The sequence below is a fragment of the Zonotrichia leucophrys genome, chromosome 2 (assembly GCF_028769735.1).
Source record: "Zonotrichia leucophrys gambelii isolate GWCS_2022_RI chromosome 2, RI_Zleu_2.0, whole genome shotgun sequence".
Lineage (NCBI taxonomy): Eukaryota > Metazoa > Chordata > Aves > Passeriformes > Passerellidae > Zonotrichia > Zonotrichia leucophrys.
This window is the reverse complement of record NC_088171.1, coordinates 138,817,877-138,844,301: the sequence shown is the minus strand read 5'-3', so window position 1 is coordinate 138,844,301 and position 26,425 is coordinate 138,817,877. Positions and strand designations below refer to the sequence as shown.

General features: G+C 33.8%; 1 protein-coding gene across 5 annotated transcripts in view; it reads right to left on the bottom strand.

Annotated features, from left to right (window-relative positions):
- Nucleotides 1-26,425, bottom strand: part of CSMD3 (CUB and Sushi multiple domains 3) — a 593,532-nt gene that overhangs the window by 129,962 nt on the left and 437,145 nt on the right. For all 5 annotated transcript variants that reach the window (XM_064706591.1, XM_064706593.1, XM_064706594.1 and 2 more), the window contains one exon: nt 8,900-9,016. In XM_064706591.1, the coding sequence (XP_064562661.1) occupies nt 8,900-9,016 (117 nt within the window). The remainder of the gene's footprint in view (nt 1-8,899; nt 9,017-26,425) is intronic.

The following is a 26,425-nucleotide window of genomic DNA, read 5'->3' as shown; positions in this document are numbered from 1 at the left end:
AAACTGCTAAAACCAAATAACCACAAAACCCAAGAGAAAGAAAGGCCTGGTCCCTACAACTGCCCAGGCTGGAAGACTGAGAAAGCAGCTTTTTTACTCATTAAAAGATTAACAGTAAAAATTATGCCTTCATTATTAATATAACTTTATTATAAGATGTCCTAACAAATGGAGATTCAAGATTTTGCTATTGTCCTTCCAAAGTACTGCAATCTTGTCCCAAGAAGTAAACTAAATAGAAAACAGAATTGTTTCAGAATATATGTCACCATTCAGTCTCCTTGGGACAGTAACATGTGTTTAAAAGCTTTAAGCAATGATTGTAATGTAGTCTTTCATCCAATATTTGGAATAACCAGAAATCCAGACTAATTTCAGCTATTTTAATAACAGCCTTTTCTGTGAAGAAGATTTGATGATTACATATTTTGAGCAGCTGGAGTCATAGTGCTTAGAAGATTAAAAAAAAAATATCAAATAAGAAAAAGTCTTAAGAAATCTTGCATCAATTCAATCACATTACAGTGAAATTATTTTACTTATTTGGGAACTGTGAATTTCTTTGAAGACCACAGATGTGGTCTTATTGGACTTTGGGTTTAGGGCATTAAAAAGGCAGCTCTACTGATGCCATATGTTTATAGTCAAACCCAATAGCTTAAGCTATTTTGTCGTCTGTATTTAATTGGTCATTATTATGTTCAAACACATCATTAATATTTGAGCCAAACCTAATCATTTTTATTGAAAAAATCTAAAAACAGCACTGAAAAAAAGTGACTTCAGATCATATGAACCAACTAAATTCTTTAAATTTCATTTCAAAAATACATTGAATAGTTTGAGGTCCTTTAAATGTCACCCTATGGTGACTTTTTTATTGGCATCTGCTCACTTGGCAAGCATGTTAAGCACTGAACCAATGAATGAAGTACTCCCCAGCTGTGAGTTTGAGTGCATAAAATCATCTAGTTCTTCCTCTCAGAACCTAGGAGATTCATAGTTCAGTGGAAAGTGATGCAAAATGACCTTCTGGTACATCTGTAATTTATATTGTTAGCATCTCAATGACACAACTTTGTCCTTGAATTAGAAAATCAAACCAGAAGTTAATAGTTATACACCTAATGCTCACCTCTCTTCTTCAAAAAAATCTTAGGCTGCAAGCTCCAGCTATTCTATGGAAAGCCTGTAGCACAGTAATCCATGTATACTTGAAATTATAATAAAAATACATATTCACTATCTATCAGGTATACTGATAGATAATATTTTACCATTGGACTATTCCTATTTAAAAAAAATAGTATTATTGTTCTTTGTTTAAATACAATGAAAAATAAAAATATTTAGTAAAATATTCTTCAAAAGAATAAATTCCTTCATTAAAGGATAAATAATTTCACAGTTCTTATATTTAACTTAAAGTCCTGTGCTATAACTATTTTTATACTAAATTATGAAAATAGTCATATTTTAAATAGCTGTTTTAGGTACATATATTTTCTATTCTAGAGAAGAGAATACCTAATACTCACTAAAGTTCCTCTCAAAACCTCACACAAAATTATTTCCAGCATATAATTAATCCTGTCTTTCATTTTCCCTTTTCATAAATCCATTAGGTATTCATTCTGAAGACAGGCTAGAAGGAATGGCTTCCTGTACCTGTAGAAAACTAACATAATGCACTGCATCACCTCAAATTCTTCTTGTGTCCAACAACACTCTAAGAAGGAGAGATATTACTGTCAAATGTACACTTAATAATAGGACATTATTAGACATTTTGTTCACCTCCACCATTAGGTTTAAAACATTTGAGGGTGAGGAATCACTAAGAATAACTTGAATTTGAATCAACCAATCCCAAGGCACTAAATGATAGCTCACTGAAATGTATCAGAAATTGTCAGCTTTACAACATATGCATAAGATAAAATCATGAAGTTCTGTGTGTGCAATGGGACTGCAGGATGGATGGAGATCACATATGCAATGTTCTCTAATTCATTTAATCCTTCGTTACTGCCAGAGCAAATATGATAAAATAAGGCTTTGTTGTATCTTTTAAATTACAAATAAATGATGTTCTTTCAAAAATTGCAGATAGATGTTTTAGATGGGTTGAATCACACCATGGGAATTTGTACCTGTATTTGTTGATTAGAGCAAGGATCTGAATGGCTTCGATAAGTTATCTATTTAATTAGGTGTATAACTAAAACAAGAGGAAATGTATTCCAGCATAGAATTCAATTGCATGTATACACACCTATTTGCTTTGCCTGCAAGCCTAAATCTGCAGTGTTTAAGGATAGCACTTCTAGACATTCAGAGATTTAGATCATCACCACTTGGATTATACAGATTAAAACACAAATCCCGTTGCTGTATCCAACTCCAAAAGTCCAGAATTTACATTTATGGATGAAGACTCCTTTTTTCCATTAAGATTTTCATGTCCATTTAGTATGTAGAAGATAGACTTCAAAGCTTTTTATTTCTGGCTCAACACCACTACATTCTTTTCTTGCTAAATTGTGCAGAATACGAGTCAGATTCTACCAATTTTACTGTATTCATTATATAGGTATACAGTTTTCTTACTTTAAGGAATAAATGAACCATGACTTTGTATGGTTCATTTTATGCATTGTAAATTTCAGAAAAATTGTCCGTTTATCATATTTAATCAAAATAATAGTGGAAAATAAATTCACACTCAGTCATTCAATGCACATTGAATGGAACATTGAGAATATTCAATTTCTATTGTGGTAGGAGGGTGCATTAATTTATTTCAAGCACAACGAATACAATCTAGACATTTTTCTGGCCCTAATAATCCTGACTCCATGCTTAACCCTCTTCAGTTCTCTTCATTAACTCTTAAAATTAAATTTGAAAAAGATTCAAATGAAAAGACATATACCTATCATGTTACATCCACTCAGAGAATTTTCAAATTCAAACAATATTCTGGCAATGAGCTAAATTAACATAAAGCAGCATTTACACCAATGTGAATGCCTCCATACCGAAACACTCATTTTCATTCATTCATTAAAAATAATTACTTCATCAATTGTAATTGAATATTACATATAAATATTACCTTTATTAAGCTAATTATCTCTGGGATGAAAAGCACTTCTGTGTCTGCCTGATATCCTTTGCACAATGATCTCTCAGTTCTGGCCAGGGGTTCTAAAGTCTATCATGGATGAAACTCCTGCTAATGTACTTTTGAATCAAGTTTAATTAGCTGACTGGAGAAAACTGAAGAAAAGGACTACTATAAATTTTTTGAAGCTGAGCTCTTGAAGTTTAGCTTCAAGAATTTACTAAGAATCATTCTAGTCTAAGTAGTACAAGATCCTTTGAAACTGCAGTATCAGAATGGTGGTAAGAGAAATTACAACATGGCAACAGAGTTAATAGAGTACCAAGAAAAAAGGATGAGGTGTGAATTTTCTATTCACTATTGGTATTACTTATACAGAAGGTACTTCTTCCTATTGTTCACAATAAATATTTGTATGTACACCCTCAGTATTCCATGATGATAACTCCATACTTTAGAAAGCTGAGAAAACAAACCAGAAAACTGAATTACTCAACTAAATTTGATTTCATTAAATTTCTGGATTAACTGATACATGTTTTTAAAATATTTTTAGTTTTTATATGAAGTGCCCTGTAATAGTCAGTTTTTATGTTTTAATGCAAAAATTTTGTGAAAAATACAAAAATATAGATTATTTTTTTCTTTAAAAAATAGGTTTTTGGTTACATAAAAAAAGCATAAATAAATAAATGGTCCATTTTCTTGGAAGTCTTTTTGATTTGAAGTAATTTTGTTTTTGGGAAAGAAAGGTGAGGTGAGCTGACTTGCTTTTTATAAAATATAGGGTACAAGCTGGATCACTGTCTCTTTCTTCTGAAATTAGCGTCTTGGACCTTTACACAGTTGGACACTCAAGCTTTTGGCGCAGTCTTTGTGGCTTCACTCCATCTTGTTGACAAGTAATCATTGTTTGAACAGTGCAGTCCCACAGCTTTGAGGTGTTTGCTTGTATAAAAAGAGGGTAGGAGCAGAATCAGATTCCTGCCTATGGCGGCATTTTGATATTTTAGAAAATATTCATTCATTTCTATCTCCCTTTCAGTAAAGTACTGCTTAATTCAATAATTGTTTAGTTTATGTTTAAAAATATTGATGCAAGTTATTTAGCCAGACATTTCCTTCCATTTTTACCTAAGATGGAGATTTAAACTCTCCACATTTTAAAATGTCAGCCCATATGCATCTGCCACATTTCTTAAATTATATTAAGATGTACAAAGTAGTGATGATGGATTCAAGTTACTAAAATGTTTTTACTGTAGATCTACATGTGTAGATGTACAGATGTTTGACTCTAATTCAGATAAGTATTATCATAAATATAATTTTGGTTCTCATTCCATCTTGATGTGAGGTTGTCATTTGGCACATTCTGCCCCTTATGATCTGTCCTTGCCTATCTTTTTCTTTCCAAATGTAATGTGAGTTTGCAATCAAATCAAACTACTGAAATAACTTTACTGTGACACGACTGTTAAGGGGTCTAAAAGTTGTAGATGCAGTGAGCTGTCTAACAGAAAACCTATGTTGACACCATTGTTTGATCAGTGTGTATCTTCACTGGCAGAATAAAATCTGTACATTTACCTTCCAGTAACTGGTAAAAAATTATTCCTTCAAGGACATTATTAATAATAACAACAATCCCAAAGTTCAGCTGTTTGGTTATACTTCCTTCTTTCCTTTGTTGCTAATATGGAATAACTCTTGTCTGTCTCTTAGAAATTCAAGACAAGACATAAGCAAAAGCTGAAAATGACATAAATGTGTCTGTGAATATAAGCCAGTTATTCAGGAACTGAAGAGAATAGTGGAATTAAATTTCCCTGTTTACAGCAAGCAAACTGGATCTACCTTCATTGCCATAATTCTAAGAAGTCTTGTCCCAAAATATCATTATTATCAATAAAATTCTTGCTATTTTCTATTATATTTTCCTATAGATGTAAAGCAAATGTTTCCATGGAAACTAGACATTTTCCCTAATAATGTTTTAGCTTCTAGGTGGGAAAAGATGGCTCTGCTTTAAATTTCATAATTTTTGATGGCAACTGAGAAAACATATTTATTTTGTGGTAGCATAGCTCAAAGCCACACTTACATACCTTACCATGAATGTTCAATCTATCTTTTTGCTCTAACAAAAAGGAAAGCCATTTGCTGAGGCCAGCTGATTTAAAAATGTTAAAAATATTAATTTAAAAAGAAGTATAGATGACACCACTATACAGTGCAGAGCATACAATTTAGATCATGTCCATCAGGGAAAATAACTAAAATCTCAAACATCTGCATTTTAATTGTGACCAAAGCTGTATTTTAGGACTGTACAATTAACAGTCATTACACCGCTTTAAATATCAGTGGGATAGCGTCAAATAAGAAGCTGAGTCTTCCATGTTTACAGAAGATTTTGCCTGTGGCACACTGTGTGCTTTTGTGAATCATTTATCTTGTAGCTTAAACCTGTCATGGTATGAAATATTGCAGCTGTGATTCTGCATGACAGAATAATGAAACACTGGGAAAAAGTCCACATTGAAATGACTTTTCCACAGAATTTTTGACTTGAGAACCCAAGAAGCTGCAGATGAAATAGGTTTTCTTTTCAGTCCATCAAAAACTAATCCAGGCCAATGAGTTCCCTTCTACACACTGAATATATTATTACATTGTTTGTGGGTTTTGTCTCTATTGACCAGTTTTTCACTTTTTTTTTTTCTCTAACTGTTCTTTGTTTTAAGTTCTCATATACTGTATTGGATGCCAAAACCAGTTCTTGAAGAGTTTCCATTCAACAAATATTTGATTGCTGTATTTCACTTTGAAGTTTGGAGCCACAGAGAAGTTGACAGATTTGTTGCTGTTTTCTTTAGGAAAATTAAATTATCATATGTCAGCAGCTTTGCTGGAGTACCCCTTTGTAGCAATGCATCTGAACAACTTAGACTACCTTTTGCGCCAGCCATACCGCTAGTAGTTCTTCTTAGCAGAGCCCTCTGGAATGCACCAAGGTTACAAAGACATAAACTCTTCTAAAATAAGAAAGAAGAGGCTGAGAAACAGAATATCAAGGCCACAAAAACTTGATAACAGAGAGCTGTGAGGCCCCTGGACTGTAACCAATCCCATACTCTGAAGAGTGCATGCAGAACGCGTGGACAGGATAGAGGCATCAGTCAAGAAAGGCGTGATCAGTGTGTGCAGTAGTTGTAGAATCTATAAATAAGTGCATAATGTAAACAGGAAATGGCTTCTGCTCAATCATACTGGTTAGTCACACAGGAGTCCCGGTTTCCCACACCCCTTCATTCTCAAAAAGATTATTTTGACTCTTTTTTGTCTCAAGTAATCTCTGTCAAATCTACACGATGTGATGCATATTACCAAGTGAATTAAATATGAAATCTTATGTCTTTTTCCACAAAGGTCAGATTTTTTTGTGACCATTTGTCAGTGAGTGATCCCTACATACCAACAATTGCAAGTGAAGACTCTTAATGCAATACCTTCTATCAGGACCCAAAACAACAGAGTTAACGGAAAAAAAGATTCTACTTACTAAAATTGATCTGAAAGACCTCAGCATTGCAATTTTATGGCTATTCTTCTCTGACCTTAAATATATTTTGATGAGTGAGAGGTAAAAGCTATTAGATAAAACACATTCATTACTCATATTGTAAAATTTCAGACTGAGACAAATAATTAAATTGAATGTAAAAAACTTCAGTTAAATCAATTGTCAAAATTTGCTTTTCTTAATGTTTTTTACTGGAATAATTTTATTAAAGACAGATTTCAGAAAGAGCCCAGGTAAGGAAAAAATCTGTATTAATAACTTACAAAAAAATTTGCACATCATTGTACAATTCAAATAAAGATTCAGATTTTAAAATGTAAGTTTCTGGGTGTGAGGAATTCTGCTGCCTATTCTGTATGAGTATCATTGGAAAAAAACAGCTAAAACAGAAATATATGTTTTGGCACTTGTTTCAATGTGTCATGCCATCCTCATTCTGAGTGGTTACTACCAGATACCATTTTTACCTTTCTCTTTCAACAGACTTTTGTGTTCTGCATTCTCAAAAGTGATCAAATATCATCTATGACATATTCTACAGGTACCTGTACTAATTGTCAAAATACACTATTTAAATACAGGAAAAAAGTAAAGATCTATCCCAAAGTAGGACAGACAAAAAGTTTAGGTATTCTATAACATTTATATTCCACAATATGTCAATGAATCCATATATGCTAAGGTTAAGCATATTTAATAATTTTTATTTGCATCAGCATTGTTTCATCTAATCACTGTGAAACAGTTAAACAGAATTCCTTAATATTGTCAGTATCATGCTTAGTGTGTAAGAAAACCAGTATTTCTCAAATTATTCCAAATAACTATGCAGAGCAGTGGGATTTTCTCCATTTCCATGTGCTGCTTTTGGAAATCTGGTTTGTTTCTGGAAATCACAAAACTACACATTTTGAATCCATTGTTGTAGTTATTTTAAGGCTTTACATGTTGACATCTCTTTCAAAAACTGAGTACCACTATAATGATATTCAATAAGTAACTTTAGATTTGATGGAAATGGGAAGATATAAACTTTTCAGTTTATCTAAAAATGATTAGATGTGTCAAAATCCATGCTTATAATAGCTAGAAATAAACCAAGAATTGTGCACATTTGGTTAATTTTTTCTTAATATTTTTGGAATAAGGAGAAATCGACATGACTTTGGAGGCAATACTTTCAAAAATCTATTTATTTTGTAGTAGTCTATGCACCTCTACACTATGCCCAAGAATAAGCTAATTGGATATTAAGGGAGTTCAGATATCATGAGTATGGCAGATGGACACACAGCAGCTGACGCATTGTCCTTAATTTGGCTAAGATGTTTGCAGAATCAACATGAAGGAAGGTTAAGAAATACCCATCCCCATCCCCAGGCACCTGTTATTTGATAAACTGAAATGTGAGCTGGGGGTCATAATGAAGTCCGGATTTTCCAAGCATAAAACCACAGCATGGATATTTAACAATATGTGGCATGCTGTTTACCAAGAAGTCAAAGTGAACAAAAAACCCATCAGCAGGTATCACAGACATTTAATAATAAAGTGAGATAGAATAATTCATAAATCCAGGGAGGCAAAGTGTCTTTGTATGGGACAGAAGACACCATTAAAATACTTCTCTAATCAACAGAAAAAATGTTAGTATGGAAGTGGAATTTTGATGGAGGATCAGAGAATCTACAAAACCCGAGCAGAAACCTGCTGCTCTAATTTCCTTTGTCAATAAAGACTACGCCATTGCCTCATGATGCAGAGAAGCCAAGGGTTAAAAGAGCAATGCTACCAAATATTTAAGATAAACATTGCTTCCCCTGCTTACATGGACTTACTGGAGCTATGCTTCACTTTCTAGAGCATAAACACTTGACCCTGGGTGAAAAGAAACCTGAAGTGGTACCACAAATATATTTGGTTAGCATCACAGTAGTATTCTAAGTTACATGCTAGTTATCACAATGAGACAAAAATACAGAACACTAATTCCAAGACATAAAGGCCAACATAAGTGTTTTGAGAAAATAATGCACTATAAAATGATAAAAGTGTTAATAGAAGTATCAGCTTAAAACAGCTTACCCACATTAATAATTTTATGTAAAAGCAACCATACAAATCATCCAGAATTGTTGAAAGTATCCAAGCAACAAAAAGATATTAATGAGACCAGACTTACTTACCAAATTCCTTAGGAACAGTGATAGAGTAAACACAGTTGTGACCAACACTATAATTCTTGGGGTAGTTTGGTGATAATACAGTCCCTTCAGAACCTGTTGATCGGCTTCCACAGGGTGCTAGAAAGTGAAGATAATTGGTTTTTAAAAATGTAATATCATTAAAAAATCAGTTTAAATTGTGTTACAAAGCAGAGTGACACAGAGTCCCCAGGCAGGTGATTTGTTGTATGTTGGTATATGATATTACAGGAAATTTTATTACAGTTCTGCACTGGATTAAATTTGTACATCCTGTGACATACGGAGTATGTGCAATTTTCTCATATATCAAATGAGAATTGATGGCCCTCTAAAGATTTCCGGATCAATTGTTTTTTCTTTAAAATTTATAAACCTTCTTAATAAAAGTAATGATGTAATTTATATGCAGTATGGTATTACTTACAGCATACAAAACTATTATTCATTCCTATGATGCTTTGTACGATGTTAAGAGCATAGATTATACAGCCCTTCTACACACTAGTAAATTCTTACTCATGCCAATACACTCATCATCCAAAATAATGTACAGCTTCAACTAATGATATAGGAAAGTCAGGTTTTCTTCACTGAACATGATGTACCACTTACTTATATCTCAATTATTTATAACTTTATATATAAAAAGTTATGAGCACATACTTTTCTTTATCACAGAAACATCATGTTTATGCTGCCACAGCCATAATACTTGATCAAATAGAAGATAGATACAAATGCTTTTTATTACAACAATGTATTTTTCTACGGTTTATAACAAAACTTGGTATTTGGCATTATTCAAAAATGTCAAGTAAGAAACAGCTATTTCGTTTTTTATTTTTTTTTATAAGATGTACAGGTGCATATATATGAAACATTATTCAATGTTAGTAGTTTCCTATGTCTATTACCTGCTTGTCACAGAGACTTTGTAATTTAGGGTTTTAATTTAGATTTAACCCTAATCTATTTTCAAGACTATGGCAGCTCTTTAGAATATTTTTTCTCTTTGTTAAAACTCTTTTTAATGAGTTTAGTGTTAACTTATCTATTTAAAAAAATTATTTCCTGTTAAGACATGAATTTATAAATGAAGTAGTACTCAATGTTTCATTTGTTAAACATATCTGGGATTTTTTGTGGTATTCTCTCAAAATATTAATACTTCGTGAACTACATTAAATAAGAAAAAGATGGTTTTCTTACTACTATTCTAGAAGACTTTATTTCAGTACTTGTCATACTAAAATCAAACAAAATGTTTGGTGGAGTATGCCATGAAAAGAACACATCTTGAAAATGTAGCAAGTTAAGGCCCCAAAGCTTTGAGAACAGTTTTATGCAATTTGCATTAGCATGGACTCCTTTCATATGGTGTAACTTCAGAGTTTGGTGGGCTGTGTACCTGAAACAGGAGCAGATGGCACCGATTGCTCCAGTTTGCATACAGTTTGGGAAATTATTTAATGGATTGCTGTGAAAGTCACGGTATTTGAAATATGCCAACAGAAGGGTTGTGGCTTCTGCTTGTGCATATGTGTATGCATGTGGCAGATGAGGCACATGCACGCACATGCTCCAGATATACTGGAGCTAAGTAAATCCATCAGGAGCCAGACCAGGATGAGCTCTTGGTGAGGCTCAGGACAGCGATGGGCAGAGTAAGCACTGACTTCCACATGTACATGGAATATTGCCCTCTGTGGCTCAAAGAGTAATCTCAGCGCCTTCCATCAATCCACCACCATGTGAAATATTAGAATTCATAATCTCTTGTGAAAACACATTTAGATAATAGAACTACTGGGACTTTTTCCAAGAAGCAGTGAGTGTCTTGGCTGAGGCTCATTTGCAGACACTTATTTACCATGAGTTATTGGAAAAACACAAAGTAAGAAACATTCACAATTTATATGTGGCAAATATTTGTAATAAAACCAGATCTGCTTACCAGCTTGTAAGTACTCAAGATTTTCTATTCCAGATTTTGGATAAAACAGAAATGAATATGGAAGAATACAAGCCACAAAAGCATTAAAATAAGAAAAATAAGACTGTAAAAAAAAAAAAACCCTAACTCTATTTCCCTTCTTACTGTTTGTGAATTGAACGATTAAGCTATAATCACCAGTACCACTGTCCCACTCTAGCATTCACATCATTATTACACCTTCCTAATCAGCAGAAATAATGTGAAAATTTAGGGTAAAACTACAATTCCACTAAAGTCAATGGCATTGACAGAAAAAGGAACATAATTTCACCCTTACTGAAACTTGAAGTCTTTGTACATAAAGGCAGTACTTTAAAAATAAAATAAAAAAATTAAGAGCTAAATACAGTCCTCAGCATATTGTCGACCTTTACTTATAAAGAAAAATAAAAAAAAAAAATTATATACTTTGTTTCTTTTCTATTCTTACAGGTTGTGCAATTAGTAAAGGCATTATCTTAATTGTAAAAAAGGGTTCTTACACTAGTATGCTTAAATCAGAGAAAAATATATTTATCTATATACAGATCTAGACAAAATATGTCATGATAATTATCAAGATAGCATTATGACAGCTGATACAAAAAATTCACTAATTTTATTGAAAAAGTCAATATATTTATTGAAAAGTGCTTATAGATATCTAGAAGTCATTAAACCTACCAATTTTTGCAAATTAAGAAAAAAAATATCTAGCATCTTAGAGTTGTCATTAGTACTGAACTATGGTTAAAATAACTTCCAAGTCTCTAAAAGGTGAATATATATCCATTTTCTTTTACAGCTGGTAATTAAAATGTTTATATGACACTTTGTATGAAACATCTAAACATTTTTCCCACACGCTGAATTCCACGAAGGTAACATACATCTATACTGGACTTAAATGGGCATATATATGCTCACACAAGAGGAGCTGGCATATTCACACAAGGGGAGAAGAGACACACTACTAGTCCGAAGCAGGATTTCCAGTGAGAATCTTTTAGGTACAAGGTCTTTCAACAAGAGTTGACTTCAGCCTTTGTTACAATGGACTCAGTACAAACTGGAGTTAGACATGAACCATTTGTCACTCTGGCACATGCAATATACAGTCAGCAGTAAGAACTTAATACTTGCGTTAAGCATTTCTTTCCTTGAATTTCTTTCCTTGGTCTTCTCATTCTGGATTTTTCTTCACTCAGCCCTTTCTGAGTTTACTTTTCCCCTTATTATATCCCTTATTTTCCAGTTGCTTCTGTAATGACTCTTATCCTCACAAGAATTCACATCCCTGGGTCTCAAAAACAACTAGTATAAAGGGAAGTTGGTTCAAGATGTAAGCATCCAGTTGACCTTTACAAGCTGAGAAAATGTTAAATTTTGTAAATCATTAAGTAGTGAACAAATAAACTCTTATAGCAGCGAGACGATCCTTCAAGATATTTTGAATGTGTCAGGGAGGGGGAAGAGATTTTCTTGGCATTTTAGTAAGCTTAGAGAGCTCACTGACTGTATTTCCTTCCTTGCATTTTGGGAAATGCTTAATTTAAAATTCCAAAAGGTTTCAAGAAGAAGAGATTTTACCCTGACCTACACTAAACATTAATGCTCAGAAATCAAAGATGGACATAAAACCATAGCTACAGTGAATTGAAAACATTAAGTTGATGCAAACATATATTTTTGCCTCCAGAAAACAGTTAGCATCAAGTTCTTTGGATAGATGTAAAAGTTCCACTGCTACCATGCTCTCCATTGACTTTAACTAGTCAATTACTTAGCCTAATTCAGCTAAGTAGGTCTTACTGTCTTGGTTTCAGTTTTATAGTGCAAGGATTTGTTCAGTTTCCTTATGAATAGAAAGTCAAAGACTTATAAATTGTGAAAAACAACTCGTCTAATTATTATGCTCTGCATTGAAAAGCTTAGCTATAATAATAATCCAGCAAACCCATCACACCCAAAAATATAAATTGTTAAAACAAACAAAAAATGCAACAAATGCTGAGAACCATTCCCCTGAATGTCAAACATCCTGCAGAATAAAATAACCCAAACAATCAACCAACCAGCAAAAAAAAAAAAAAAAAAAACCCTTCAGGAGGCAACTGAGATTTTCTAATGTAATTCTCCAATAGTATTTCATTATTTTTTAATAATGTTTGCTTAGACTCTGAAATAATGTATCCCTTTCTGTATTTATTTATGATCTAGCTTATTCTAGTTTATTCACCAAAATTTTATGCAGTATGCTGTCCTGGTCCTGCTTTCCAGGGTCAGCAATGGAGCACTAGTGGGAGAGCAAGGGACTTGACTCCATTAAGAATGTGATAAAGATCAGTGTGTTGATGCATTTCTCACTATTTCCTTAAAACATTTTTAGCATTAATGGTAAAAAGTTGCTGTGTGGGCTGAACCTAATGGTATCTTACCTTGTAAAACAACATCCCCTGTAGCCCTTGACAAATCTTATCACAAAAACAATAGAGTATCACCCATTCTGTATGTAAATTGGCAAGCATTTTATCTGTAAGATTACCCACCTTGATCATTAGTATTAATTTACCTTTGTCAAAGAACTACATTCTACCTCATTATGGCAGTGTACTAGTAAATAGAGAATGCAATATAAAATGCATTACCATCACAACGACATCTTTTCTCAAATTTCAGTAGTTGTAAAAGAAATGTAGTTGAAAACCACAGAGGGAAAATCACCCAGCAGAACAATAGGTTCTCGTTATCGATGCCTAACTACTGCTATAAAGTCAAATTTTCTGTGCCTCCAGCTAAACAATATTGTGTTAAAAGCCCCAGTCATGTGCTTATTGCTCATATGTTTTTCATCAGGCCTTTGCAGTTTAACCAAAAGAAAGAATGCACAAGGTGAAAGTGGAGTAATAAAAAAGTGAAGAATGGACTACCTAAGCATGAGGATCAATTTCAAATCTCATAATTTTCTTTAAAAATGAATATTTTGCTATCAAGTTTTTTTTTTTTTAATGCAGCTTGAAGTTTTAAATTCCTACTCTTGCTTTCAGATCATCTACTTTCTAGCTCCTACAGCTAAGATCTAATATAATTTAATTGTATTTGCAGATTTAAGTGCCATGTTGCACTATCCATTTTTAAGCAGCAGTTCTCAATGGAATCAATGGGGAACACTGCTTAAAAATGAATGGCACAATATGGCTTTATATCATGCAGATAAATTTGATTACATAGCTACAAATACAATCAAAAAATAAGAGCAACTGTGCATGCAGTCTGGAAAAGGAAGGAAAAATGCCTTGAAGAGCTGGTGATGGGATACTGGCTTTTTATCTAATGGGTCACTGTATCAAAATCCAGTCTAAGATAAGTGAACTGAATACCTACTATTCAGTTCATCTAAATGAGTAGACTCAGAAAAAAAATTACTTAGTGACATGATTTATGTTTATAAAATTTAATATATTATTGTGGTTTAACCCCAGCTGGAAAATAAATACCACACAGTCCTGCTTGCTCATCTCCCCTTGCGGGGGGAGTGAGAGAATTGAAAGGATAAAACTGGAAATTGTAAAGAAAAGGAAAATAAAATAGGAATGTAGCCTACGAAAGCCGAGTAAGTGATGAAAACACTTGCTCACCATCAAGCAACCAATACCTTGCTAGTCGCTCATCAGTGACCCCAGGCCAACCTTCTCCCTGTATTATTGCTGAACTTGATGCCATAAGGCACGGAATGTCCCTTTGGTGATTTGGGATCAGCTGTCCCAGCTGTGCTGCCTCCCAGCTCCGTGTGCCCCTCCAGGCTGTTCACTGGTGGGATGGTAAGAGGAGCACCAAAGGCTTTGACTCTATGTAAACACTGCTCAGCAGCAATGAAAACCCCCTGGTATTAACACACCTGCAAAAATCCAGGTCCTACTAGCTACTGTGAGGAAAATGAACTATATACTAGCCCAGACTTCCAAATATATTAAATCATTGGATGATCTTTTTCATAGTCTTATGTAATAAAATATCATTCTATTTTTCCTTTGTAGCCCAATTACAAGATTTTCACTTACAATGATTTCTTGTTGTGGTCATAAGTAAAAAGAAAACAAATACAGAGACTGATATATCTCCTTATAGATACAAAATATTTTTAATGCAAAAGATATTGTAACATATAAAGCTGGTAGACATTTATCCTAAAGTTCCAAATTACAGATATATTTATTGTGGATATCAGTCTGTAAATGTGAAGCTGATGAAGAACCTAAAGCTGCTTTTAAAATGCAATGAATATGTAAATGACAATCTGATAAAAAAAATTATATTTTAGTTGCAACTTGGAAAAGCAGAAATACATTAGAAATAAAAAGGCACTAAAAATACAGAGAGAGAGACAGTGCAACATGAAAAGCAGTATGAAAGAAGAAAATATAAAGAATATAGATGTCGGTATTGTAGTCTCTTCAGTCTTCACAACAGAATTTAACTATGCAATCAAAACTGATGTAAAAAATGAGAAAGAAACTGAGGATAGTATATGTAAAAGTATTTGATTATAATTAGTTAAAACAGGCCAGCAGAAGCTGGCAATTTAGAAATTTACTAAAGCAGGCCCTGAATCATTAAGAGAAAATGGGGAAATCATGGCATTATTTAAAAGCAAACAAACAAAACCCCCAAAGCAAAACAATAATGAAAAAGAAAAACCAAACCCAAACTAAAAAACCCTAAACAGAGAAATTCTAAGTAGCAACTATAAAAGTATCAGCAATTGTAGAAACACAAGATCAGAAGCAGCTAGCAACTGCTGCAGAAAAACCTAAAAGATCACAGATAGATTTTGAGTTTCAATAAAACATTGCTATAGAGAAAGATATATGTAAGCTAGGCTTTAATGTAGACATAGAAGGTAACATTTCTGTTCCATTTCTGTTCCATTTAAGAGCACTGAAGTTTCAATAAGAACATCACATCAAGTTTTTGCCGTTAAAAAAACCCATATTTTCATATTAGCGCAAAGTTTTGAAATACTGGGGGGGGTTTAGTCTTTAAAATGAGAATGACAACATTGGCAGTCTGGTCACTTTTTGAATATGTGGTAAATTGACATAAAGATTAGAGAAATAATTGCCAGAAATTCCAGTATAATAAAATGATTTTAGATATTCTCATAAATATTTTTGGGATGTTATTAAATTATTGTGTGATTCCTGGAAGAGAGAGAGATATAAATATCTGTCACAATGGATTAAGGATATAAAAATAGAAAAGAGATAGTACTTATTATAATTGGTTATGGATCTATGCATAGTAATTGATTCTAAGATGACAAGGAAGTTTGCCTGATATTTTTGGTGCTGGCAGTGCTAAACCCACAAATCAACTGCTATAGCATGATGGGTTATTAAATATTTTCAAGAAGAGAAATTCATTAAGAAAAAAGATTATGAATAAAAAAGTACAAAATGGAGAACACCTAACAGCAATTCCTAAAAAAAATCCCTGAGAACTTACAGCTATTTTCAAAGTTTTCTAAAAGATGTAAAATCAGTAAATTTTGTCTTGTAAGGAGAAAATCAAAGAGATTAGAATCTGTGTAGTGGATAATTAGCAGAGAAACACAATTAGATACAGTTTAAGAAGTACTTTTCAAGAGGAAAGTGCCTCTTTCTTTTAAATAAAGAGAAGCAGCATAAAATTTAGCAGTGCCTTTGATGTTAATACATAAAGTTTATATAAATACATAAAATGCAACTAAAAACACTATCAAATTATTTCTATGAAAATTTATTTAACAGTTCATCAACTTTTACCACGAAAGCGAAATAAGCCAAATAACTTTGTGTCTTCAGTTTCTGTTTCTTGAAATCTTTTAAACAAAACTAAATGTTTTTCTGAAGATACAAAAAGCAGATTTTATACAGCTGATTATGAGATGCACTTCTATATTCAGGGGAAATCTAACTTTAGAAATAATGTTTTCTTTCAATTTAATGATTAAATATTACTGTCAGTTCTATTCAGTTTTTCCTTGAGGAACTGTGATGTACAGAGTTTTCAAAAATTCCATATAGTTTTCTCAAGTGCTGAAATCATGTGTTGCTTACAATTCATTTACTAAATTTATAAATTTTAGCTAAGTGTAAGAAAAGTGTGAAATGATTTTTTTTAATTAGAAACTGAGATGTAGCAGAAGGTCAAAATCCTACATTGTTTTTGTTGTAGAATGGGTTCATATATGATAGCTCTTTCATAATATTAGTTGTTATTCAGAAATCCAAAATATTATCAGTTTGCAAAATTATTTCTTATTTTTTTTCTATATTTTTTCTGAACAAATGCAATTACCTGGAAATTAGACATATTTCTTTTTCTGCCCTGACTAAATTCAAGTTCATTTTAGTTGAGCAGTAAAGTGAATAAGTATAAATGAAAAATTGTGTGCTCCTATTTCAATTGTCAAAGCCCTAGAGAGAACATTAAAGGAGATTTGAAGAATCAGCTTTCCAATTTTATAACCCAAAATGTAATTCTATATAATGATTCCATTTTTAAATGTCAGGGTATAGCTATACATCATGAATTATTTATTGCCAAGGCCTGTGGAATGTAAATGTCAAAATATTCCATAGAATAATCAGATACCAAATAGGTAACCAAATAATTATGGTTAATATATTAATGGTTAATAAATAAAACTAAAAATAACCAGATTAAAATTAATCTTAATTTATAGGAAATTTTAAATCCCTGTTTAACAGATGTATTAGTAGTTTTTGAATTTAAAATAGCTAAATTGCAGAAAATTCTTATTCTTAATTCTTCATTTTTCTGCTAATACCGCAAGAAATAGCTTCCTGAAAGAAAGATTTCTTCAATAGGGAGGAGTGGATGAAACTAATTTCCAGTGCACTATAGTCTTCTAGAATTTCAAGTGATGTTTAATGCATTAATATTTTTGTTCTGAAGGAATTGTGTGCAGATGATGAAAATTTCTTATGTTGCTTGCCTCTAGAACAAGGGGTGGGATCTCACTTCTCCCTGTCTTGCTGTTTTCATGGGAGCTGGAGCTGCTCTTGTTCATGTTTCTTACTGCTACACTTGATAAAAGCAGTAGAATGCTGTGTGATTTTTTCCAGGAGTCTCTCACTGCACAAGCACTCACTTAATAATGTTGTGTTCTTTCATTTAATGTTTTGTTTTGTTTTGCCAGTAAGATGGAATTAAAGTAGCAGGCTCTGAGAATGAAGCCATCAAATAGGAGAAAACATTTTCTAGTAACTTTTGTGCTAGAATAAAGATCTTTGCAGTGAAACACTCTCTGCTTATAATAACTGGAGATGGAATAGGTCTCTGCAGTCAGCCTATGCTTCAGCACAGCTTCAATTCCTTTGAAAGAGCACACCAGTGTTATAGTTTCCACAGCTGAAAAAAGTAACTAAATATGAGTTTGAACAAGCTTTTCAAGTCAACTGCCTGCAGGAGACTTGACAGGATATTTAAGGAACTGCTGAGGGAAAACGAACAATGATTTTAAAACAATTTAACTGCCAACATACTAAATGAATAAAAAAGAAGAGAAAAGAAAATTGGCAGTCTTCTGGGGAAGACCATTTCAGAGTCTTTCAAGTATATTAAGATAGCAAGAGGAAAAGAGCATTATATGACAGATGTGTAGAAGTAAAAATAAATCAGAGATTAACAAAGCTTAACATATTTTAGCTACAATAGCAGAATTGAGAGATTGATGCATCAGAAAATATGAATCAAAAATGTGCAAAGATTTATAGATCTTTTCACAAGAAATAATCATCCCTTCCAAGGAGAAGCTTCCTTTTTTTTTCTTTTTGAAGGTCATATAGCCTACTTATTATTTATTTGTTCATCTGTGCACTCTTCATATCTAAATAAGATTCCATTACTTATTTGGTTTAAGAATAATTTCTATTATATGATGAAGAGCATGATGATGCTTTCTAAGCAGAAGAAACATAAAAATGTGAGGATGAAAGTTAAATTATGAGCTTTCTCAGAACTCAGTAACTTTATGAGTTCATTTCAAACTTCACAGAACAAAGAATCTACTTATTACTATAGAGCTCATAGGTGATATCAGCCCCTGAATCTTGTTTTGGTGATAGGACTTTCAACGTTTTAGGGCTAGGAAGGCTGTAAATTCAAAGGAACTTAGGAGTGAAAAGAGGATGTATCATCTTTGGAAAGAGAGTCAGGTTTCTCAGGAAGCATTTAAGGGAGTGCTAGGGTATGTAGGAAAAATATTAGGGAGGCCAAAACTCAGTTTGAACTTAATTTGGCAACTTCTGTAAAGGATAATAAAAAATGTTTTAACAAATATTTTAATGGCAAAAGGAAGGGTAAGAAAAACGTTTGCTCTCTACTGGATGTGGTAGAGAGCTTAGTAACTGCAGATGAGGAGAAGCTGGAAATGCTTAACACCTTCTTTGCCTCAGTCTTTAGTGAGAAGACAGCTTGTCCTCAGGACAACTGTCCTCCTGGGCTGGTAGATGGTGTCAGGGAGCAGAATGGTCCCCCTGTTATCCAGGAGGAGGCAGCCAGAGAACTGCTGAGCTGCTTGGATATTTATAACTATAGACCCAGATGGGATCCATCCCAGGGTGATGAGGAAGCTGGCAGATGAGCTTGTGAAGCCACTCTCCATCATTTACCAACAGTCCTGGCTCTCTGGTGAGGTTCCAGAGGACTGGAAGCTGGCCAGTGTGATTCCCATTCACAAAAAGGGTGGGAAGGAGGATCCTGGTAATTACAGGCCAGTTAGCCTGACCTCAGTACCTGGTAAGGCAATGGAACAGTTTGTACTGAGTGTCATCACGCAGCACTTACAGGATGGCCAGGGCATCAGACCCAGCCAGCAGAGTTTAGGAGAGGCAGGTCATGTTTGACCAACCTGATCTCCTTTAATGACCAGGTGACCTGCCTGGTGGATGCAGGAAAGGCTGTGGATGTTGTTTATTTGGACTTTAGCAAGGCCTTTGCCACTGTCTCCCACAGCACACTCCTGGGAAAGCTGCAGCCCATGGCTTGGACAGGAGCACTCTGTGCTGGGTTAGGAACTGGCTGGGCCCAGAGGGTAGTGGTGAGCAGTGCTGCATCCAGCTGGGGCCAGTCAGCAGGGGTGTCCCTCAGGTGTCTGTGCTGGGTCCAGTTCTGTTCAGTATTTTTATTGACCACATGGATGAGGGGACTGAGTCTTTCATCAGTAAATTTGCAGATGACACTAAGCTGGGAGAGTGTGTTAATCAGTTGGAAGGTAGGAGGGCTCTGCAGAGAGACCTGGAATGGTTGGATGGATGGGCAGTAAGATGAAGTTTAATAAGTCCAAGTGCCTAGTCGTGCATTTAGGCCACAATAACCCCCTGCAGTGTTACAGGCTGCGGACACTGTGGCTGGACACTGCCCAGGTGGAAAGGGACCTGGGGGTGCTGGTCAGCAGCCGACTGGACATGAGCCAGCAGTGTGCCCTGGTGGCCAAGAAGGCCAATGGCATCCTGGCCTGTGACAGGAGCAGTGTGGCCAGCAGGAGCAGGAAGGTCATCCTTCCCATGTACTGGCACTGGTGGGGCTGCACCTTGAGTGCTGTGTCCAGCTCTGGGCCCTCAGTTTGGGAAGGACGTTGAGACACTTGAGCCTGTCCAGAGGAGGCAACGAGGCTGGTGAGGGGCTTGGAACACAAGCCCTGTGAGGAACGACTGAGGGAGCTGGGGTTGTTTAGCCTGGAGAAAAGGAGACTCAGAGGTGACCTTATCACTCAAATTTCTTGAAAGGTGGCTGCAGTCAAGTGGGGGTCGGTCACTTTCTCCAGGCAACAACTGACAGAATCAGAGGACACAGTCTCAGGCTATGCCAAGGGAAATGTAGGTTGGATATTAGGAAAAAGTTTTTTATAGAAAGGGTGAAAAAGTATTGGAATGCATTGCCCAAGGAGGTCTTGGAGTCACCATTCCTGGATGTGTTTAAAAAAAGACTGGATGTGGCACTCAGTGCCATGGTTTAGTTGAGGTGTTAGGGCTGGGTTGGGCTCGATGATCCTGAAGGTCTCTTCCAACCTAGCGATTATGTGATTCTGTAATGAGTATATTGCCCATTCAAACCCCCTTTATGTTGTTATATACTGCCTAGTTACGTGTCTCTGGAATGTTCTTTTACCCAAATGAGTTTTTAAGCACTAGCAGTGAATCACAGCTGGAACAAAGAATCAGCTTTTTCTTGAATCATCTGCAAATAATATCACAATACTAGAATGACACTTGAGGTTTTCAGATGATGGTCACTTTGTTTCCAAGTGATTTTAAATATTTTGAGTGTGTGTGCATCAGCAGTTAAAAAGGAAACTGCAGGAACAGTTAATGATTGTAATTTTAAATTTGAGATCTCACAGTTAAATTCACTGAGGTCATTGTAATCCTCTCAATCTCAGCTTTCTTTTCCATCACTGTTGTTTAGTTTTGGCATACAGACTTTGAAATTAATTTTAAAGAGAGAGTAATTCCCACTTTTCCAACTCACTAAAGCAAAATTAACTAAAGAAAATTAGAAAGAAGGAAGAAAAAAAGACAGAAAGAATATAATATCCATAATTAAAGACACATTCAGATTAGAAGTCAATAAAACTAATCAAGAAAGTTAGGAACAGGGACTCCTGAAACACAGGGAGGAAAAGTAGGGTCAGAAAGAACTATAAAATGGAACAATAGTCAAAATAAGCAGTCAATGAACAGCTATGAGCACAAATAGCAATTGAAAATACAAAACTAAATAATACATAATTGACATTTAAAACATGCAGAAGACAAAGAAAGAAAAATACCCATAAAATTTTTGTGTCTGGGAAACTCACACATGTCACTGGGATCTCTAGGGATCAGCAACTCAGAGAATCTTATTTACTACATTTCAAATTACCAAGTTGAAGAGTACAGATCTATTTCTCAGTATTGGAAAGATTTTTAATTACACTTCTCAAAAATTTAAGATTTTTTATTTTGTTGTAATAAGGACTATATATAAAAACTCCAATTCTATTTTTCCTTGAACTATGAGTGCTGAGAAATAGACTCTCCCATATCTGCAGGCAAGAAGTAAATATGACTTTCATGTTATATTTGTTTATTTTTTGTTAACACTGCCTCATCAGAGTATACATAATGGGCTAGGGAGGTTGGACGAGATGACCCAGTGTGGTCCCCTCCAACCTTACCCACTCTGTGATACTGTGATACTTCACAACCATAATCTAATTATCATCACATGCCTATACTTAGGGTTATTTCTTATATAAGCATTTTATCTGCACTTAATAGAAGTGAAATTGTTGTACCTTTTACTCTATGCATTTGACTGTAGATATGACTATACCACATAATTTTGTGATAATGTGAACTTCGTCATCTCAATTTTATGTGAATTTTTATTGGAACAATACAACTATTGCACAATTCATAGGCAAAAATATGTATGGTATTGTGGGATTCATATTCTCTGAACCTGAGAGAAGCAGTGAGAGAAGCAAAGAATGATAAAAACAATTCTTATCTCATTTGCTGGTCCTGTGTTGGGCTAAAGTAGAATGCAATATGGAGAGTATTTACCCAAAGTGATGGTGCTTTGTTTCCTTGGCCTATCAGGGCCAAGTGCATGTCCAGACTGTCAGTAAGCAGACAGTCACGAGATTCTGGGCAGTTGAGTGCAGTGTGTGCAGAGTTGAGTGCTTGGCATATTCAGTTTACATGTAATGTAATATAGTGTAATACAGTACGGAATAATATAGTATAATAATTAATTTGCCTTCTGATATCCATGGAGTCCTCCTCATCATTCTTCCTGGAACTGGGCAAAAGTATCACTGATATAAGATCTTTGTGATAGCCTTCCTTTATTGATTTTTTCTAGATAACTCAAAATTTGACATCCCATCAACAACCTTCAATTCTTACCTTGTAATCAAATATTATCCTAATGCATTCTATTACTTTCCCTTAAAAGATAATATTTTTTCATGGAACACTGCCAAACATCTTTATAAATTCAATTACGTGGTAACAACTATATTTTAATTTCATCCATATGCTTGTTGAGATCTAAGACATCCTAAAAAGATCCACATTCCTCTTCAAAAGCTATATTGATTTTTCTTCAGCTTGTTGAACAATGTGTCTCCTAGTTCTACCTTTTTTTTTTTTTTTTTTAACTAATCTCTACCAATTTTCTAACTGTGGAAATTGGACAGCTGCTCATCAAGGAAGATTTCTGGCAGGTTCATCACCTCCCCTGCTTCGACAGAAAGGCTAACTTAACCTCAAGGTCAACATTTGTACTTCAAACACTTCATATCTGTCTCTTTCACAACTGCACAGAAAAGACTGTCTTATCCTAGCAACTTGCTATGCTTCTGTTTATTGATTTTCCTTATTTTAACTCAGTTCCTTCAAGCCAAAGGAATTGCTCAAATGCACTACTTATCCTGTTACTCAGTAGGATAATATAAGAAATACAACATAATAGATAAGGATTTTTTTTTTCCTTCCCCTCAATAACATTGTCTTTGAATTAATTTTTGGCCTTGATCTGTTGTTGACTCTTTAGTAAGGTTTTACTTTTTTAATCTTTGCAAAACTGTATTACTGCTTAAATTAGGTTTTTGGGATTTTTTCCTCAAAACCCTGTTGGCCACATTTTCTACTACCTTCTTTAAAACACTTTCTACTCCACTACCTTCTTCTTAAAACATTTCATTTTCCTGAAATGCATATACTAATATCTACTAGATCCCTTGACTGTGTCGTTTCATCACTTCTTTTGGTGATACATTCAAATTTTGATTCTGATTGGCAATATGCTAACATAGTGTTTTTACATGATTTCAGATCAACAGTAAATACTTACCTTTTTGCTGTTCTCTTCAAATCTATTTCAACAACCTTCCCTAGTTTAATATTGTTCCCCATACAAAGTAAAAAAAAAATAATTTTCCTCTTTCTTTCCTCCTAGAGTGCCAAATTTGAATGTATTATAGACACTTCAGATACAATTAGAGCATATTATTGTCACATTTATTCCCATTGAGAAAGTTTGCTCTGCTTTAGACCAGCTATTTCTCTATTCATTCCATACTTTTATCTTATACTGAAATAGAAGATGTTAACTGAATTACCAGCATTTGAACTGAAAATAATGTACTCTGGTCTTCTATTACTTTTATTTATTCTCAGTGGTAAATATAAATATAGATTATTGTCTAAAAATATTGTTTTTAAACACATTTTTAAAAACCCCAAACTAAAGCAGTGTATTTCCTAGCATGTCACCTAACTAAAGGTTTAAATTTCTATCTAAGTCAGTAATGGAATAACAAAATAATAGAAACATATAAAATGTGCAGTACAACAGTGAAGAAATTGTAATCTTTTAAATTTATAGCAACAAAATAATTTCTGCAATAGATGGAATACACAACTGCATATCGCATGGTGTTGTGATGTTTATATTGACTTCTTAAAACTCATCTACTCTTTATGGTGCAAAACAGAAATATATCATGAAAAGATTCCTGCAAAAACCTCAAAACTATGAGTAAAGTTTTGCTGTAAAAGACACTTTTCCTTCATAAGAGTGTAACATCAGCAAAAAAAGCTGTAACACAAGCAGCTCCTGAGTTAAATATCAAGAGACATGGGATCTATCTGTAAGAGAGAGCTATGCTTTTTATTTTTATGCTGGACACTGTCCTTGCCTACATTCCTGTAGTATGTTGGCAAAATGTTTTATGTAGCCCAGTCAAGAAGGAAAACAAAATAGAATTCAATTTTAAAACAATGCAGTCTCTTAATTACAGGTTTCTTCTGTTGCCCAGAACCATCCATCCCCCAGTCTCCACTGTGACAGACAAAGTGGAGATGACAAAACTTATGCAAACAATGAAATATGAGTCTCATGGATGTAACCACCTGCATATTCCACATAATAAATCTTATTCCAGTGCATTACTGAGGTGTTATTAAAAAAGAGTGAGGAAATTCTGACTGCTGCCTGAGGTTAGGTTAGAAATATGCATGTCAGCTGTAGCCAGTGCAGATGACTGGATCAGTTTCTTTAATTCCAGTTATTAATTAATTAATTGACCATGATCATTAACTGATATTACATAATCCTATCCTAATTCAATGTCTCGCAGACTTTGGAAAGTAAATATTTGCTTCTCTGTGTGACTAAATGGTAAAGATATATTTTTCCTTCTAAGAACAGAATGCCCTGAAGTCACCTTGTCTGTTTGAAAAAATCTTCAAAGAAAAATATGCACCTATGGTTCTAATACTAAATACAGGAAAATACAATACATTATTTATGTAAACTAATGTTAAAACCAGTTTTTCTCTGCACCTTAAAATACCTTATGAAAAATTTTTTTTTAGGTAATATTTTTTCAATCTTTAACTAGAAAATTTACATATTCAAAGCACAGAGAAATGTCAGTTTTTAATATTCTAAAGCAGAAAAAAGATCACATAATTTATTATGTATTTTCATTGGTACTTTCTGTACACTTTTATTGCCAAACAAATTAGAAACTCTGTCAATTAATTTACATATTTTATAATTAACACACTATGTTCAAAAATATTAAAGTTGCTGCTACATTTTCTCTGCTAATTCATGATTTGTTTCAAACAAACAGTTGTGTACAAAATCATTTAAAATTATGGCTTGAATAGATATGCTTGATTTCAAAACATTTCTTTTATAGCAAAGAAACTAAAAAATGAAAGCTGAAAAAGCCTAAATTTTTTATAGCTTAAAATATTTCTCACTCTTATAAAATTTCCTTCATTAAACTCTGCTCCCAAAATTTGGCTGCAGATTTATTTCAGCAGAAGAGGAAGTGACTGGTTTTATGATGCACTCCACTTAACTAATCCTTTAAATTCATTGGGAATTAGGGTTCTCTGGCAGTTGATTTTAATAAGATCATTGTAATTAACAACTTTCTTCATTTCTAATACTTTACTTACCATTATATGATATTATTACTTCTTAAATGAAAGCCTAGAATAATTACACACAACATTTATTATTCAATGGACTTTGTAAAGCCATAATATGAATTCCAAATGTGTATGCAAAAGGTCAGACACAGTAGTTCTTGCTGTGAATATAAGCATCTGTCTGTATTACTTTTGTCTTCCATCTTTCCAGAATTGTTAATCCTTATAGTTAATTCCAGTAAAATTTTGAAATTTTTTCTGATATGAACAGAAAATCTATAAGAAAAGCTGAGTTTTTAACTTAAACACATTTAAAAAAAAAAACCTGTGAGGTTTTCAGCAAAATACCAGCTGTCTGCATGGCCATAAAGAAAGAGATTAGATTAATTTTCTGTTTACAAAACTATTTGTGTGTTTTACAGTAAAAAATCAATCACACATCTTCAGAAGAACGAGACCACTGTCTCTGAGAAGTATATATTGACAACTAAATCCCTAGTCAGTTACTGCAAATTCCACTAT